Raw genomic sequence first — 17,134 nt, 5'->3', positions numbered from 1 at the left:
CAGCGAGTGGAGACTGTGGCCTTGCAGCTGTCACTGACATGGTGAGTCCAGTGTTTTCTGCGCACAATAAATCAGGATATATTGTGCAGACCACACATAGAAAGAAATGGTAGGAGGAAGAATAAAAATTTTCAAGTATGTACTTGGTAAGAATTAGAAAAAAAAACGATGAGGAAGGGGCAAGGTTGGCTTGGTTGTAGCTAACCTGGTGGAGAAACGCAGCCATCTGTGATAGAGGGCCTGAGCTCTTAGGTTCCTCTGCAATGCCAAGAGCACCTCCACAACCGGCCCTGCATCCTCCTCTCTCCCGAGGCTGAATGCAGCTCTTGTGCCTTCAGTGCCAAGGAAGCCACAGTCCTAGGACAGAGGAAGGGCTGAGGTGGACAGTGCAACAGGAGGGGGTGGGTGCAGAAAGAGAAGGCTGACAGCAAGGATTTCCTGAGGATAAACAAAAAATGTCACTTGTAAATGGAAAGAAAAGAAGGGTATAAAGAACAAGATGGAAATCATCTGTAATTCCATTATATAGTGTTAATTTTAGGGTTTTGGCACTTTCATGTATAATTCTTATACAATTATCATCATACAACTTACGATTATTTTAAATGATAGAGTTTATTTTTTTGAGCTGGGTTAGGGTTCTTAGTGCAGAATCCTCTCACTCTGGTCAGTTAACCCCAGTTTTTTGACCTTATGTCGTTTTATTTTATTTATTCATCTTTAATTTCAAACTGTATTATACATTAAAGGGTACACATACAGGTTTGTTACATGGGTAGATTTTGGGAGGCTGAGGCTTTGTGTCCCAGTGATCCCATCACCCAAACAGTAAGCATGGTGCCCCACAGGTCGTTTTTCAGCCCAGGTGCCCCTCGTCTCTCCCCCGTTTAGTAATCTCCAGCATCTGTGGTTCATGTGAATTTAATGCTTAGCCACCACTTTCAAATGGGAACATGCAGTATGTGGTTTTCTGTTCTTGCCTTAGGTTGCTTAGGATAATAGCCTCTAGTTCCATCCACGTTGCTGAAAAGGACGTGATTTTGCTGTGTTTCGTAGCTACATAGATTTCCATGGTGTCTATGTACCACATTTGTTTTTTTCATTCAATTCAGTGTTGTTGGGTACTTAGATTGATTCTGTGTCCTTGCTAGTGAAAATAGCACTGCAATAGACATATTGGTGCAGATGTCTTTTGGATAAAATGAATTCTTTTCCTTTGGGTATATCCCCAGCAGTGGGATTGTGGGATTGAATGGTAGTTCTATTTTAAGTTCTTGGAGGAATCTCCAAACTGCTTTCCATAGTGGCTGAACACGTTTGCTTTCCCACCAACAGTGTCTGTTTCCTTTTCTCTGCAGCCTCACCACCATCTCCGACTTTCTGACTGGTAAGAGATGGTAACTCATTGTGGTTTTGATTTGCACTTATCTCATGAATAGTGATATTGAGCATTTTGTTATGTTTCTTGACCACTTGTATGTCTCCTTTTGAAGTGTCTGTTCATGTCTTTGCACATTTTTAATTGGATTTTTTGTTCTTGCTTGTCAAATTGTTTAAATTCCTTATAGATTCTGGATATTAGACCTTCATCAGATGCAGAGTTTGCAAATAGTTTCCCCCATTCTACAGGCTGTTTACTGTGTTACTAGTTTCTTTTGCTGTGCAGAAGCTCTTTAATGAGATCCCATCTGTCAATTTTGTTTTTGGTACAATTGTTTTTAGTGTCTTCTCCATGAAATCTTTGCCAGGCCCTATGTCCACATTTGTATTTCTTAGATTATGTTCCAAGATTTTTACAGTTTTAATACTTATATTTAAATCTTTCATCCATATCGAGTTATTTTACATATATGGTGAGAGGTAGGGGTTCAGTTTCATTCTTCTGCATATGACTGGCCAGATATCCCAGCACTATTTTTCGAATAGGGGATCTTTCCCCCATTGCTCATTTCTGTTGAAGATTAGATAGCGGTAGGGGTGCAGGTTGATTTCTGGGCTGTCTATTTTGTTCCACTGTTCTAAGCATCTATTTTTGTGCCAGCGTTGGTCTGTGTTCGTCACTGTAGCATTATAATATAGTTTGAAGTCCGGCAATGTGTGACAAGAAAATGAAGTACCTAGTAGTTCATTGACCCGAAGGGATGAAAGATCTTTATAGGAGAACTAAAAAATACTGCTAAAAAGAATAAGACACAACACAAATGAATGGGAAAAATATTTCATGCACATGGGTTGGAAGAATCAATATAGCTAAAATGGCCATACTTCCCAAAACAATTTATAGATGCAAAGGTATCTCTGTCAAAATACCAATATTGTTTTTCACAGAATTAAAACAATCCATTCTAAAACTTATTTGGAACTAAAAGGAAAAAACAAAGTTCAAGCTGTTGAAACAATACTAAGCAAAAAGGACAAAGCCCCCCACCTCCTTCTTACTTCTGCCCACGGTTCCAGATGCCTCCATGGTTACTGAGACGAGGATGTGCTGGGGGTTCCTCAGTTGTGGGTGGATGAAGTGACCACAGGGATGAGCTGAATGGAGAAAGGGTGTAGCCAGCGACTCAGACCTGGGCGACCACTGATGGCTGTGTTGTAAAGTGAGCCCTATATGGAAGGAGAACCCTCCCTCAGCTCCTGTGCCCATGGAAATCCAACACTTCACAGATCTGAGTCTCATCTGGATCAGGCCATGTATTTAGAAAGTGATGAAGGGACCCTGGGCCTGAGCTGCTTCAGTCTCTAGAGGGGCCTGGGTGTTGCCTTCAGGGGATAAGGGGGCAGGAGAAGCTGCCTGAGGCTGAGGGTTAAGAGGAAAATACCTGCAGGCCCTGGCTTTGCAGGAGGAGGAGAAGGAGTTCTGCTGCATTTATGGAGGTATTCACTCCTTCACATCAATTTCTGAAAAGTAAGTTTTTCTTAAATTTCTATTTTCAACTAGTAAAAAAAAAAAAAATGAAACAAGCAGAATGAACAGAGTGGTCACAAGCACATTACGGAGAACTTCTCTTCCTGCACTACTTGAGAGTGAGCTGTCACGCTGACGCCCCATCTTAGAGATGCCACCTCATGCCCCATACTTTACTATGGTTTCCTTGCAAACCAGGACACTCTCCAGATAACCACTGTACAAACTCCAAATTAGATTTCACTGCAGACATTGCGACCATCTCATGCTAAGACGCCACTCTGGGTTCAGCAATTGTTCTAAGAATGTCTTTCATCACCAGGGACCTGATGGATGCAGGCATTTCCTACCCCTTTATTTTCCTAAATATCTACACTATGGTGTTGTATTTGTCCCACTGATTGATCTGTATATTTTTGGAAATATGGAAAGTGATCTGGATTGATGTGGTTATTTTTATTGTGTGTAAATCACAAATGCTCACTAACATGTTGGAGAAGTTTAACATTTTCATCCAGCATTTGAATTGTTTCATTTTTGCTAGTTTGGATTTTGTAGTCTGATGTAGAGCAAAACAGGAATCTTTCATCAACATTGAAAAACATTCTGTACTATACTTGAATATTTCATTGCTAACTTTTCGCTACGACAAAGGACAGCACAGTCAGCATCCTAGTATCTCCATGTTCTCTGGAACATGTTTGGAACCCAGAACTGACTCTGGGATTGCTGATTAGTGGGATGAGCACAGCGTCCACTCTCCTGGATACTACCTAAGTAGACATCAAAAAAGTGATTCAATCTGGACTCTTACCCACAATGTAAGAAGTCTCTGATATTCCATTTCCTGTCCACCAATTGGTAGAGACAGACTAAAAAAATTTGTTGGTTAGATGAGTATACAGGGGTAGACCATCGTTTTCTTGATTGTATTAGAGCTATAAAAGCTTTCACAGGTTTCTTTAGGATCTCTGAATTGCTCACAGCATTTCCTGAAGAATTAGGTGCATTTTATTAGTTTCTAGTAGTTCTTTATATATTCTGCTTCTGATCTTTTGTCTATGGGGGAATAGAATAACATTTACAAATAGAGATGTATCTGTTGTGGGGATTTCTTTCACTAGAAGTGAGCATGATCAGGGCTGAAGAATGATGAGAAAAGCCACTGCCAAGCCTGGAGTGGGCTAGGGACAAACCAGAAAGCATCACATTCTGGAAGCAGGGATAGAGGCAGGAATATCTGCTGGCCCAGGACATCAGGACAGTGGTGAAGACTGACAGCCAGACTGCTTATAAATTAAGAGTGATCTTTAAAATCTCTGTCTCCAAAAGATATCTAGCAGCATCCCTAGTTTTATTATTAAATATAACATGTCAGAAGAATGAAATCCCATTAATTCTCTATATAGGGCAACATAGGAAGACCCAGTCTCTACCCAAAAATCAAACAATTTGCCAGGCATGGTGGCATGCGCGTGTACTTGCAGCTATTCTAGAGGTTGAGTCTAGAGGATCACTTGAGCCCAGGAGTTGGAGATTACAGTGAGTTATGATTATGCCACTTCACTCCAATATGGTTGACAGAATGAGAAACTGTAAAAAAGCATAACAGTAAAAAGGATTAATACAATTCTTGGTGAGTGCATGGAAAAGATCCCTGAGATCTGAAGTCCAGCATGCTATTTTACTAGCAATACTGCTCGGAAGAATAAGGTCATGCTTCAGAGAAGTGTTTGTTTTCCACAATCAAAGAAGCAGAAATAACTCTTTTTGCTGGGATTTCTTGTTCAGTTAAAACGTGTGCAGGAATTCCTTTCATTACCACTGAGAGAAAGTGACAGAAGATGTTAAGAAAAATGGCTGCTAGGATCATCACCAAAGGAAATGAGTGGCATGAGATGTTGAGTCTACAATGTCCTCATCATCTGCTGGGGGCCTGTGGTATCAGGGGAACCCATCCTCAATATTTCAACATATGTTCTTTCTATTTTCCCTAAGTGTTGGCCGGTCTTCCTGTGCATCAGGAAGTCCCTAAGCCAGCTCTTGCAGTCTCCCATTGAGAACACCTGAAAGAACATTGTTAGTCCACTGTCCTCCCACTTCTCTTTCATCCACCTAGCTCCAGCCTGAACCACTGTCCATTTTCTGTTGTCTGAGTCAAAGAGGAGGAACTTCTGTCCGTCAAAGCCGAACTGCCAAGATCCATGGATGTGTCCATCAATTTCACACTCACAAGACATCCTGGCCTGCAGCGTGAGGGGTCCTGCCCCAATCAGAAAGAGATCAGCTCTGGTCTTTACATATTCTCTTCCCTATCCTACATCCTCCTATGCTGAGACCCTTCTCATCTGGTCCTGTTGTCTCCTCCAAGTCCTGCCCTTGCTGCTGGGCTTCATGGAGGTCCCATGTCTAATTTATTCTCCCCACACAAAGTGCAGCCCCTGAGCCCACACTCTGCTCCCTTCTGTCCTTGGTCTCCACCACTCACCGCTGGGTGTGAAATCCTCCAGCTCAGTGTCAGCCAGTTCCAGTCTGAGCCTCTGTCCCACTTCTCTCAGCATTTCCAATTGTTTTCCCCAGGCATCTGTGGCATCCAGCTGCTCTTCTAGGTGACCCATAGATAAGACCTTGTCACTGCCACAGTCATAGGAGAGGAAATTCTTCTGATCCACCTGGCCTTGGACCTCACACCACTGTTGTCCATGTCTGGGCAAACGAATGATGGTGAAGTTATACCAGAAAGAGTGAGTGTCTATGGAAAAAAAACCCAAAATACCAGAGAATTTTGAAGTGGGGGAAAGACCCCAAACACTGTGACAGCAAGAGGGTTTCCTGAAGGGCTGGGCTGGCAGAGATGGATTTCTCTTCCTCGATGGTGGTCTCTGCCTGTGGAGGAACCATGTGTCGCCAACATGTCCATCTCCCCACTCTGCCCAGACCTATACTCACATCTGTCAGCACAGCACCCTGCCAGGGAGGTGGCAGGCCTGCTACAGGTGAAAGGACCTAGATGGCAGGATCTTCAGCAGCAGCCCAGGTGGACTGCAAGAGGCGGGAGAGCACCCTGAGGATTCTGCAGCATGGTGTAGTGGGTACAATGTAGTCTAAATTGGATAAGGATGAGTTTATTTATTATGGGAAAGAAGACATGGTAAGTTCCTGGAATATGCTTTTCAGCTGCTACTAGGTTGCCCTTGGAACCTTGGAAAAAGGAATGACCCAGAGTGCACGAAACAGAAAGCCCATCTCTTACATGGCAGGTTGTAGAGGAAAGAACAAAATGCTCAGAGAAGTGCAGACGCTAGAGTGGCTGCAGTATGAAAATTCAGAACAGTGGCCACCCTCTGGGCTCAAGGGATGCCTGGAGGACTCCTGTTTACCCAGCATATAAGAAGGCCCTGGGAAAAGGCAGCCGATTGTCAAGAAGCTCAGGGATGCCTGTTGCTGAAGGCCAAGGTTGGGGGTAGGAGATGCTCTTCCTGAAATAGGCTTCCAGTAGTAATGGGGATGGAAAATCCTCAAATAACAGATCTCAAGTGGAGGCCATCAACTGTCAAGAGGAAGGAGGGTGCAATGATGGAAATAATTAGAGAAGTCACAATGCCAGCTGGGGACTTCAGCCATAGAAAGCTATGCCCATGGCTCATAGAATGAAGTGGTCCAAGATCCAAAAGAGATGGAGACTCAACCTGGATACTGCTAGATTTAAATAACTACAACAAACAAAGACAAAACGCAAGGATAGATGACCTGGAGGCTGAAAGTTGTCACCCCAGGAAATAACCGAGCTCCTTTGCCCAGCTTTGAGAACTGAGCCACATCTCAGATCAAGTCCATTACTAGAAGGAGAGCCCAGAGCCCCTGGTGGGCCTCTTTGACCCCACAGCAAGTGCAATGACTGCTTAAGAATCCCCCACAGAACCAGATGGGCATTCACTCTGGTAACTGTACACCATGAAACAGCAAATACCCAGACACTCCTAGTGAACATAGTGTGTGATCCGACCCCCTCCCAGGGATCTGAAGCATTAACTTGCTTCCCTGTTACTCATGAGGTGCAATGGGGCAAAGTAATGGATGGACACCTGTGTCAGGTCCAGCTTAGAGGGATGTGCTGGGTTCATGGACCCACTTGATGGTAATTTCACATTTCCTGGATTCGTACCGGGAATGGACAGTGTTTATAGCTAATGTAGTAACTATTAGAGGTTGTGCTGGTCATATGACCTCCCCTGTCACTACTCAACTCTGCTCTTGTAGCTCGTAATGCAGCCATACACACTCTGTGAACGAGGGGTGTGACTGGACCTGCCACTACGGCTATTTGACCCTGGAGTCCCTAAGATCCCAGAGACATGTGTGGTTGGAAAAGGTGCTATGTGGATTTCATGGCAATTCCCAACCACAGAATCACAACAGGGTCCCCTAGTGCTCAGAAGCAAGGCTCATTTAAAGTGGCTCCAGGTGTGGTTCTGGGCCCTGGTGGAGATAGCCTCCAGCAATGGGAGGGCAGTCACCAGGTAGCCTCAGAGCTGCCCATTAGGAAGGTAGGCCCGGCAGTGAGAAGACGCAGGTGGGTCTCCTGGGATGGACCGGAGCAGGGCCACAGGGAACCAAGAAGCTGCACAAGCAGTTGGTCCTGATCCCCAGGACACCCCATGCCTGCACCCCCTCACCCTCAGCTCACACCTGAGGCTTCAGGGAGGGTCCCTGAAGGTCCTGGGGGACGACTGATGCCACCCAGCAGCAAAGGAGGGGGGCAGTACACCCTGAATCATAGAACCTCCACTTACATCCATCACATCCACACCACCCAGAAGCCACAGGCAGGGTCAGACACACCTGTGACTCTTCAACTTACACCACTTGGAGATGACACCCTAGGGGATGGGGCAGCAATTGCCAGGACACAGCATGTACCCTCATCTGGGGTCAGCAACCTAGGATGGTGTCCACATCTGGTCTCCCTTTTATTAACAGGTTGCCATTTCCTGCTGCTGCTCCACAAAGGGACAGGACTTGACACAGAGAACCCATGGCCAGCAAGGACCAAAGTGCCTTCAGCCTTTCCTTTCTAGAAAGGGTTTGCTGACTCCTGTCTGCATAGTGACTATTCTGTATGATGTTGGCTCCCCAGTAGGAAGAACAGGCGGATCTGGGACCCACGGGAAGTAGTGGGCGCCTCTACTCACGGGCGCTCCCAGGGTCATCCTGGGGGAAATGGTCCTTCCCATCCCCCCTGCACTAAGTTCTGTGGAAAGCGTGGGGAGTGTTTGCTGGGGAGAAGGGTAGAGGGTGCTAGTTGGTTGGGGAGGTGCTAAGGGCCCCTTCATGGATGGGGAGGTGAGGGAGGCCTGTGGGGTGACAGGGCTGGGCTGAGATGGGTAGTGAATGGATGTGACCTGGGTAGTGTAAGTGAACGCTGAGGGGAGCGGTGGGAAGTGTCTGGTGAGCCCCTGGGTGCGGGTGAGTGTCTGCAGCAAAGCTCAGAGGGAAGTTCCAGGGCAGGGAAGTTCCAAGGCAAGGAGCCCTGGGGGTGCTGGAGGGTTTGTGTGGTGGAGAGCGGGTGAGAACAGAGCAAGCCTGTGGCTGGTGGGGGTGTCAGTGATCGCGTCCCTGTGGAACCCCCTTCACCTCTGTCCTGACCACAGCTCGGGTTCCGGGAGCTCTGGTTTCTCCTTCCCGAGGGTGAGTGGGGCTGCGAGTCTGCACCAGGGATCCCCCGCCCCACCGTGGGCTCTGCAAGCCCTTTGGTCCCTCCACCCTCCTGCGGTTCCTTGTCTGCCTTCTTTGACCCCCCGCCCCCCTCCTGGCCTGTGGGGCAAGCAGTAGCCACAGAAAGAGGACCGGAGGAAAGGAGCCTGGCAGGGGAACTGAGGGGGCACGCAGTCCTGGGAGATCGCGCCAGTCCTTCCAGAAGCCTTCCCCTCCTCTGAAACCCGGTGTAGTCCACAGTCCTCCAGGTTTGGCCCCCGTCCCGCTTAGGCTCCATCCCTGAACTCATCGGCCCTCCCTGCCCCGAACCTGCCGGACAGCAGGAACAGAAGCGGGAGGCACAGAAGGAACGTGGGGCTGGCGGCCTCTGCCATGGGGGATCTGCAGCGCAAGGCACCGGAATCGCTGTCGCAGGGGAGATCGGCGGTTGAGTTGCAAAGAGAACCCCAAGCCGATTGGTTGTTGGGTGCCCCGCCCAGGCCGGTGACGTGCCCACCGTCCGACCCCGCCCCGCCCCGCCGCTGCGCTCAGTCCAAGGCTGGGATCCACCTGAAACGTTTGCTGGCCCTCCTCTGGGGAACGCTCCACTCCGTCCTGTCCCCGGCTCCTGGCCTGACAGCGGCCAGGTCGGGCGAACCCTCCCCGTCCACCCCGCCCCCGCGACTTGGTGGCGGCGTGCGCGGGTTCCGCGCGGACCAGGACACAGTTCCTTCCTCTTTTAATTTTTCAACACAGCATTTATCATTACCCCAGTGTAAACACTGATGCAGAGGAAGGTGAAGAAACTTGCATGGGGATATTCAGTGGCGGCGGTGTTCTCCGTCACCGCCTGCGCCAGCGACACCTGCCCTGCCTCCGCCTGCAGGGCAGAATCCCCGCCCCTCTCCGTCCAGGGCGCCGCAGGTTCCCAGTCCGGAGCGGACCTTCTTTGCCTCACCTCTAAAAGCATGAGGAGGTCTTTGAGTGTATTATATATCCCTTTATGACTTTGGGGAAAAAAAAGAAAGGAAAGCCCTAAAGGCCTACCGTGATCAATCTTTATGTGATCAATTGTGTTTCCATGGAGAGCAGAAGCCGAGGGTGGAGTCTACGTCTTGATGGGGCTCACTTTGCTGCACACCCATCTGTGGCCAACTACACCCAAATCCATGGCTGCACCCACACCTCTGCTCAGTCCCTGGATGGTCCCTGCAGCCATCCTCAAAGGGGCAACGTGAATGCATCCTCGTCTCAGTCACCGTGGAACCATCTAGATCTGTGGGCAGAAGCCAGAGGTAAGTGGGGGGCCCAGTGGCCCCTGGCCACAAGGGAGGGCTTAGCCTGGGGTGAGGACTGGGCAGAACCCCTGAGTCCCACTCTGCCCCCAGCCACTCAGCCAGTTCCCCATTGAATGAGAAAAATAGACACAGACCTCCCACTCTACACAGTCTTCATGTGGGGAGAACCTGCACCTGTTGACCATCAGTCTCCAGGGTCCTGAGGCTGTGGGAAAGGGGAGGAGGCCCGGACAAAGCCCAGGGCCTGTCTCTGCTTCAGGACAGAAACATGGGATGGCAGCAGCTTCTGTGACTGAGCAGGGACACAGAAGCCTGGAAGGTTCTGGCCTGATGCATGAGAGCCTCTGTGTAGGAGGGGCCATGTGGAGGGTGGTATGGAGGACAACAGACACATGGGGGTGGGCAGTTCTCAGATTTGTGAAGGCATAGCTTGGTGGTCCAGGGATCTGTGTGTGAGAAGATCCAGCCCAGGATGGAGACAGAAGTGGTTCAAAAGTGACTGTAATGGCCATGATCTAGAGACCATGTATTCAGACATGGAAGTCAGCTGATATTGTGGCATTCCCGTGCAAAGTTCTTCAGCTTTCTGGGCATGGATGTCTGCATGTGGAAAATGACAAATTCTACAAGAAACTCTGTCCTTGCACATGCTAAGGACCCAGGGCAGGTCTCCTATTTCAGTTGTGAGCCCTGCGGCCCACCCTGAAGTCAGCAAAAGCCAGGTCCACCCTGAGGAGAGCTGGAGCTCTGATCCCAGGCCCAGGCCTCTTCATGGCCCTGAGGGTGCTGTGAGGGAGAGGAAATGAAAGCAAGGCCCATTCATCAGGACTCAGACGTGTTTTTCAGACCCACAGAGGATTTTTCTCTCCATCACCTGGTGAGCCTGACATGATTTAAGGGTGGTTGGAGGCTGAGTGAACCAGTGAATGAATGAGACAGTTGTGGGAGTGAATGGGGCTAGAGGAATAGCACAGGTTCAGAGGGGAGCTGGAGCGGAGGTTGTAACCCCCAGGGGCCTGAAGGTGGCAGCATCGAGGTTGAAGACCTCGTGGCTGGCAGAAGTTGGTAGTATTTTTTTCCCTGTTTTCCCTTTTTGGTTGTTGGGTGTTTTTAATTTATTTTTTGTGGGGATGCGGGGTACAGAGTCTCGCGCTGTCGCCCAGACTGGAGTGCACTGGGACGATCTCAGCTCACTGCAGCCTCCATCTCCTGGGTTCAAGTGATTCTCCTGCCTCGGCCTCCTAAGTAGTTGGGATTACAGGCGCCTGCCACTGTGCCAGGCTAATTTTTGCGATTTTAGTACAGACCATGTCTCACCATGTTGGCCAGGGTGGGCTGGAACTCCTGGCCTTAGGTGATCCACCTGTCTCAGCCTCCAAAAGTGCTGGAATTATAGGCATGAGCCACCGCACCCGGCCACAACATGGAAATTTGAATGCCCATCTGGATGTCCACAAAGATTTTCCAAGGAAAAGTAATTTTAGTTTTCAACCAATCTGGGGGTGCTTCATCAGGATAGAATCTTCTAGAAAACAGTGTAATGGTGGACAGCAAACTGCTGTCTTCAGCTAAGGTTTGATTGAGCCTAGAATGCAACAGGGCCAGAAAAATCTTGCCTTTTTTTTTTTTTTTTTTTTTTTTTTTTTTTTAAGACAGACTCTTGCACTGTCGCCTGGGCTGGTGTGCAGTGGCGCGATCTTGGCTTGCTGTAACCTCTGTCTCCTGGGTTCAAACGATTCTCCTGCCTCGGCTTTCTGAGTAGCTGGGATTACAGGTGCCTGCCACCATGCCCAGCTAATTTTTGTATTTTTAGTAGAGATGGGGTTTCACTGCATTGGCCAGGCTGGTCTCGAACTCCTGATCTCATGGTCAACCCACCTCAGCCTCCCAAAGTGCTGGGATTACAGATGTGAGCCGCCGTGCCTGGCCAAAAATCTTGCCTTTTAAGCAAAGAAGGAATGAGTCTGAAAGTGGGAATGGAGATGGGAAAAGATAAGGGGGCCAGGAGGAAAGAGGAGAAAAGAAGGGGTGGGATCTGAGAGGGAGCAAGGATCTAAGCATTTAGGGCCCCATGGCCTCGAGTTGCAAGTGGGCGGGGCGGGGACAACGGAGCTGTGACAGCCTTGAGGGCCTGGGTGACTCATGCACGGGGCCCTCTGCTTCCTCCGGGTGTGTCACGCCCTGGGCTTCAGGTCCCCAGTGGCACAGTTGCTGGTGCAGAGTTGGGCATTTGCCTCCAGCCTCTGCTCCTGCTGCCAGGCTGGTCCGAGTCGAGTCGGGTAGTTGAGTTCTGGGGCTGGACCCTAAGCAGGGGTTGTGGGCAAACACAGGGGGTCTTGGACTACATGGGGGTCAGGAGGAGGGGAGGCTTCTGGAAGTTTCTGAAGATCTCCCTGGAATTTAATGTGGCATTGCTAGCTGGAGCCAGCCTGGCATGGGGAGAGAGATGTGAAACTGATGAAAAGCGCACAGTCTGATTTAAAAGCAAACCCTGAGACCTTTCCAAGAACAATAAAGCATATTGTAGTCACTAAAATAAACGAATACACACACACACACACACAAAAGTAGCCTTTCTTGGCAAATACAGCACATTTTATTTTTAATCTTTACATTTATCATTGCCTTTTGAAAACAATGTATATTATTCAATATTTAAAAATCCAACCTGGGAGTTTCAGTGATTTATGTGATAAGTTTAGTAATTCACCTTCATTGTTATTACTGTTTAGGATTTAGCTCTGTCTTATTTTTTTTTTTTTTTAAAGATATGGGGTCTCCCTTTGTTGTCCAGGCTGGAGTGCAGTGGCGTGGTCATAGCTCACTGTAGCCTCTAACTCCTGAGCTCAGGCCATCTTACTGCCTCAGCCTCCGAGTAGCCAGGACTACAAGCATGTGCCACCCACTGGGCTAATTTTCTATATTTGTTTGCAGAGATGGAGTCGGCCTATATTGCCCAGGCTGGTCTTGAACTCCTGAGCTCAAGCGATCCTCCCACCTCGGCCTCCCAAATTGCAGGGATTACAGGCGTGAGCCACTTTCCCTGGTCCATATGTATTTATTGTATTTTTTATTGCTGGTATTTGCCCTCCATACCTGTGTTCCATTTAGTATACTGAAGGTTTTTTTCTGTTGGTTTAAAAGTTATATATTCTAGTTTTCTTCTCAGGGTGGCTGCCCTTTACCTATGACTCATACCAATATGTATCACATTTATTGGTATTAATGGTTTTGTTTTATTCCTAATTTTAGAAGTATCAGCACATTTTCCTATCCCTTTTGTATGCCACCTTCAGCCCCATTTTCTTAATATCTTTCATAGCTATAATTCTCGGTTATTCTTAGCAACACTTCCTTGTTTCTGTGATCCTAGGTTCACATTTCCCACCCCCACCAACCCTTTTTTTTTTTGAGATGGAGTCTCACTCTGTCGCCTACCCTGGAGTGCAGTGGCACGATCTCGGATCACTGCAACCTCCACCTCCTGGGTTCAAGTGATTCTCCTGCTTCAGCCTCCTGAGTACCTGGGATTACAGGCACCTGCCACCACACCCAGTTAATTTTTTGTATTTTTAGTAGAGGCAGAATTTCGCCATGTTGGCCAGGCTGGTCTCTAACTTCTGACCTCAGGTAATCCACCCACCTCGACCTCCCAAAGTGCTGGGATTACAGGTGTGAGCTACCACGCCCGTCCCACATTTTCCCTTTTTGTTGACAACAGTAATCTGGAACAGATTCTTTGATCACTCGTCCTCCTTGGTGGTCTTGTCACATGTTCTGTGTTTCTCTTGCTATTGGAGTTCCTTCCTCTAAACTATTTCCAACTTGGATCTTCAGGAGGTAAATATTCTTCAGGTTTTAATAAGCTCAGGAGCTTATTTCCTGAGCTATTTCATCCAGTGGTACTGTTCTAGGCTGTTAGTCATAGTCTCAAGAAGGCGGAGAATGGTTTCTACTTTAACCTACCTTTTCATAGATGCACTTGTAGATCAGACAAGCTTATTGTTTTTCTCTTATTCAGCTACTGCTAGTCTTCTCTTCTCCCACTAAGGAAGGAGACCACTACTACTCCTGCAGCCCTCCTACCCCCACCTTGCCTAGTTCACAAAAGCAAAAAGTTAGAAAGAAACAAAAGTAAGATAAATAGCTAGACAACCTTGGCACCACCACCTGGTCCTAGGAGTTAAAGAAAGTAATAATAATAACATCAATCCCTGACCTAAACTACTTGTGTTATCTGTAAATTCCAGACACTGTATGAAAAAAGCATTGTAAAACTTTTTGTTCTGTTAGCTGATGCATGTAGCCCCCAGTCACGTTTCCCACGCTTGCTCAATTTATCACGACCCTTTCACGTGGACCCCTTAAAGTTAAAAGCCTTTAAAAAGGCCAAGAATTTCTTTTTCCGGGAGCTCAGCTCTTAAGACGTGAGTCTGCCGATGCCCCCGGCCGAATAAAAAACCACTTCCTTCTTTAATCTGGTGTCTAAGTTTTGTCTGTGGCTCGTCCTGCTGCACCAGCATCACACCAGCTCCTCCCCCATTGCTGTGGGGTCCCTGCTCTCCCTGTTCACCCTGTTCCCACCATTGGCTCCCCATTCTTACTGCCCTCCAAGCATCATCCCAGCCCCTCCAGGGTCACTGCCTGACCAGGTGGGGGTTGGGTGAAGAGACAGAGATCAAGACAAGACACCTGATCCAGTTTGACTTTAGGTTCCTCTCTGAAACGCGACTGCATTCCACATCCTGTTCCACCGGCATCCTCAGCTGGGAGGATGTGTAGGACTGTAGAATCTTGGCGGGTGATGACCAGTTCCTGCAACCATGGCTTTTCAGCTACATTGATTTTTCCTAAAACAGACAAGCAGACTGGTAATAAGTTATGGAAATACGGTTTTCGTTACTAAAAATAGAGATGTGTACACCTGTCAGTGCTGGTTTTTGAAATAAACATAAGCCCATAGGCACTCTGCTGCATGCAGATTCTATCTCAAAATAACACACTTTGAAGATCTTCCAAGATCTGCACATACAGATTGTTTTCCTTTTTATCTCTGCATGATATTGCGTAGAAAGACTGCATCACAACAAATGTAACCAGTGTCTATGTATGAAGATCCAGATGGTCTCCAGTCCGTTACTTTTACAGAAACGAAATGCTGCAGAAACTGTGCTTGCATGAGTCTCAATTCAATTGTATAGAATAGATTTCCAGACACAGAATTGCTGTGCAAAGTAATGCACCTTTAAAGCGTCTCACGTCACGGAATGGCAATGCTGGCGACACTCTTGTCTGTGATTGTGAAGACCCAGCTTGGGCAGAGGATGGTGAAACACCCACTGTAGAGAGAGGGGTAACTAGTACAAGCTTCCTGGAGAACAGGGTGACAGGGCTCATCAAGGGTCAAAAATATCCAAGTCTGAATTAAGAATATGTATTAATATGCGTTTGAAATGGCATAAAGACTCCCTGGAAAGATGAGAAGAATCCAAAAAAGTTTTGTCCTGGGCATGTGGCCAATGAGAGTGGATGCAGGCAGGGGTGGGGGAGTCTTTTGCACATGACTTTTCATGGTTTCCATCCTGCAACAGGTGACTATATGGAGGTAAAGAAGTAAGGAAAAATGGGGCCCGGAGTCCTGGGGACAGTCACTGGGTGGGCTTGCCAGATCTGTTGTGGGCCACGAGGTTCCAGGGACTCGGAACCCAGGTAAGCGCATGCGGGACTGCTGCAGTGACGAGGCACTGGTTATAGATATTTACCCAACGGTATTGTCACAGGGGAAATATTACAGATGATTGCTGATTTCAACCACAGATGATTTTGGGGAAAGTTCGCACCTAGCGGTTTCAGTTTCCACCCAGTCACGTCCTCTGGGCTCTGCTCCCTCCTCCCAGGTCGCCCGCTACGCCGGAGCTCTGGACCCGGGTCCTGCCCGGTGGAGACCGCGGAGTGGGTGCCCCGCTGCCGGCCAATGCGCCAGGGCCTCCGGGTCCACAGCCTCCGGACAAAACGGCCTTACCTGGGAGGACTCGGCTGTCGCGGCAAGGGACAGGCGGTTCCTGTGATGGAAGGATCCTGGAAATGTGGGGTTTTGGTGTGGTGAGGAGCAGGAGGTTTCCCCTTCATCCTCGCGGGGACTTTGCCACCGGCTCCGAGTGGAGACGTCACCTTCCCGCTCGGATTAGTGGGGCTCCAACAGTGTAGCCCCCAAAAGTACTCCCCATCCCCCTTGCCTTGGGGCTGCTGCGAGAGGGCGCCCGAGACGGGCGGGGCTTCCCGTTGTTGCCTCCTCGACCCCACCGCTCGCGGTCCAGGACTCCTGGTTTCTCCTCTGGGCTGGGGGCCCCGAGCATGGACATCGTGAGGCGGAGAAAACTTGGGATGGGTGGACAGAAGGATTCGAGGGAGGGCGGGAGAAAGGGAGAGGAAGGAAGCAGGTAGGCTCAGAGAACGGGGAGAAACCCCTGCCACGAAAATGGGGAGAGGGTGACACACATACAGCACCCGCACTCCACCGACTCTCCATCTCCTGCTCTCTGCCCTGTAAGGAATACAGGCCCCACGCGCTCCACCCTCAATGTGTTTGGGGTCAGCTATTCCAGCGGGGTGAGGCGTCCCCTTGTGGGTGCAATTGGCATGTCCCTGAGGACTGCGGATACTGAGCACCTTTTCCTGGGGTCACTGCCATTTGCATTCTTCTTCTTCGTCTTTTTTTTTTTTTTCTTTTTTGAGACGGAGTCTCGCTCTTGTTGCCCTGGCTAGAGTGCAGTAGAGCGATCTCTGTTCACCGCAAACTCCATCTCCCGGGTTCAAGCGATTCTCCTGCCTCAGCCTGCAGAGTAGCTGGGACTACAGGCGTGTGCCACCATGCCTGGTTAATTTTTTGTCTTTCTAGTAAAGACGGAGTTTCTCTATGTTGGTCCGGCTGGCCTCAAACTCCCGACCCCAGGCGATCCGCCCGCCTCGGCCTCCCAAAGTGCTGGGATTACAGGCGTGAGCCACCGCGCCCGGCCTGCATTCTTCTTCTGATACCAGTGGGCAAAGGGAGGGCCCCAAACGCCAGTGGGACGGCGACCCCAGCCGCTGTCGGGCTCTAGACACCGCCCGGGAAAATGAATTTAAAGACCAGTGGGAAAACAGAGAAAGGACAGAGATTTATTGTAAAAGGAAAAGTACACACTCACGTAAAGGGACTGCAGGGGAACTCAAGAGAGAGGCAGGTGCAAGGAGG

General features: G+C 48.8%; 1 protein-coding gene and 1 long non-coding RNA gene across 2 annotated transcripts; both read right to left on the bottom strand.

Annotated features, from left to right (window-relative positions):
* Positions 1-1,514: 1,514 nt before the first annotated feature.
* LOC103883950 lies at positions 1,515-4,638 on the bottom strand. The gene is made up of 3 exons (XR_001902064.3): positions 2,823-4,638; positions 2,440-2,535; positions 1,515-2,176 (listed from the first exon to the last, which is right to left on the bottom strand). It is a non-coding gene; the product is annotated as an uncharacterized LOC103883950 (long non-coding RNA).
* Positions 4,639-4,694: 56 nt separating this feature from the next.
* On the bottom strand, positions 4,695-9,045 carry LOC110740452 (UL16-binding protein 3-like). The gene is made up of 3 exons (XM_031667718.1): positions 8,910-9,045; positions 5,397-5,657; positions 4,695-5,171 (listed from the first exon to the last, which is right to left on the bottom strand). The coding sequence occupies exons 1-3, from the start codon at positions 8,995-8,997 to the stop codon at positions 4,816-4,818; spliced, it is 705 nt and encodes a 234-aa protein (XP_031523578.1). The 5' UTR covers positions 8,998-9,045; the 3' UTR covers positions 4,695-4,815.
* Positions 9,046-17,134: the final 8,089 nt, after the last annotated feature.

Source organism: Papio anubis, chromosome 6 (assembly GCF_008728515.1).
Source record: "Papio anubis isolate 15944 chromosome 6, Panubis1.0, whole genome shotgun sequence".
Lineage (NCBI taxonomy): Eukaryota > Metazoa > Chordata > Mammalia > Primates > Cercopithecidae > Papio > Papio anubis.
This window is presented reverse-complemented; position numbering and strand designations above follow the sequence as displayed.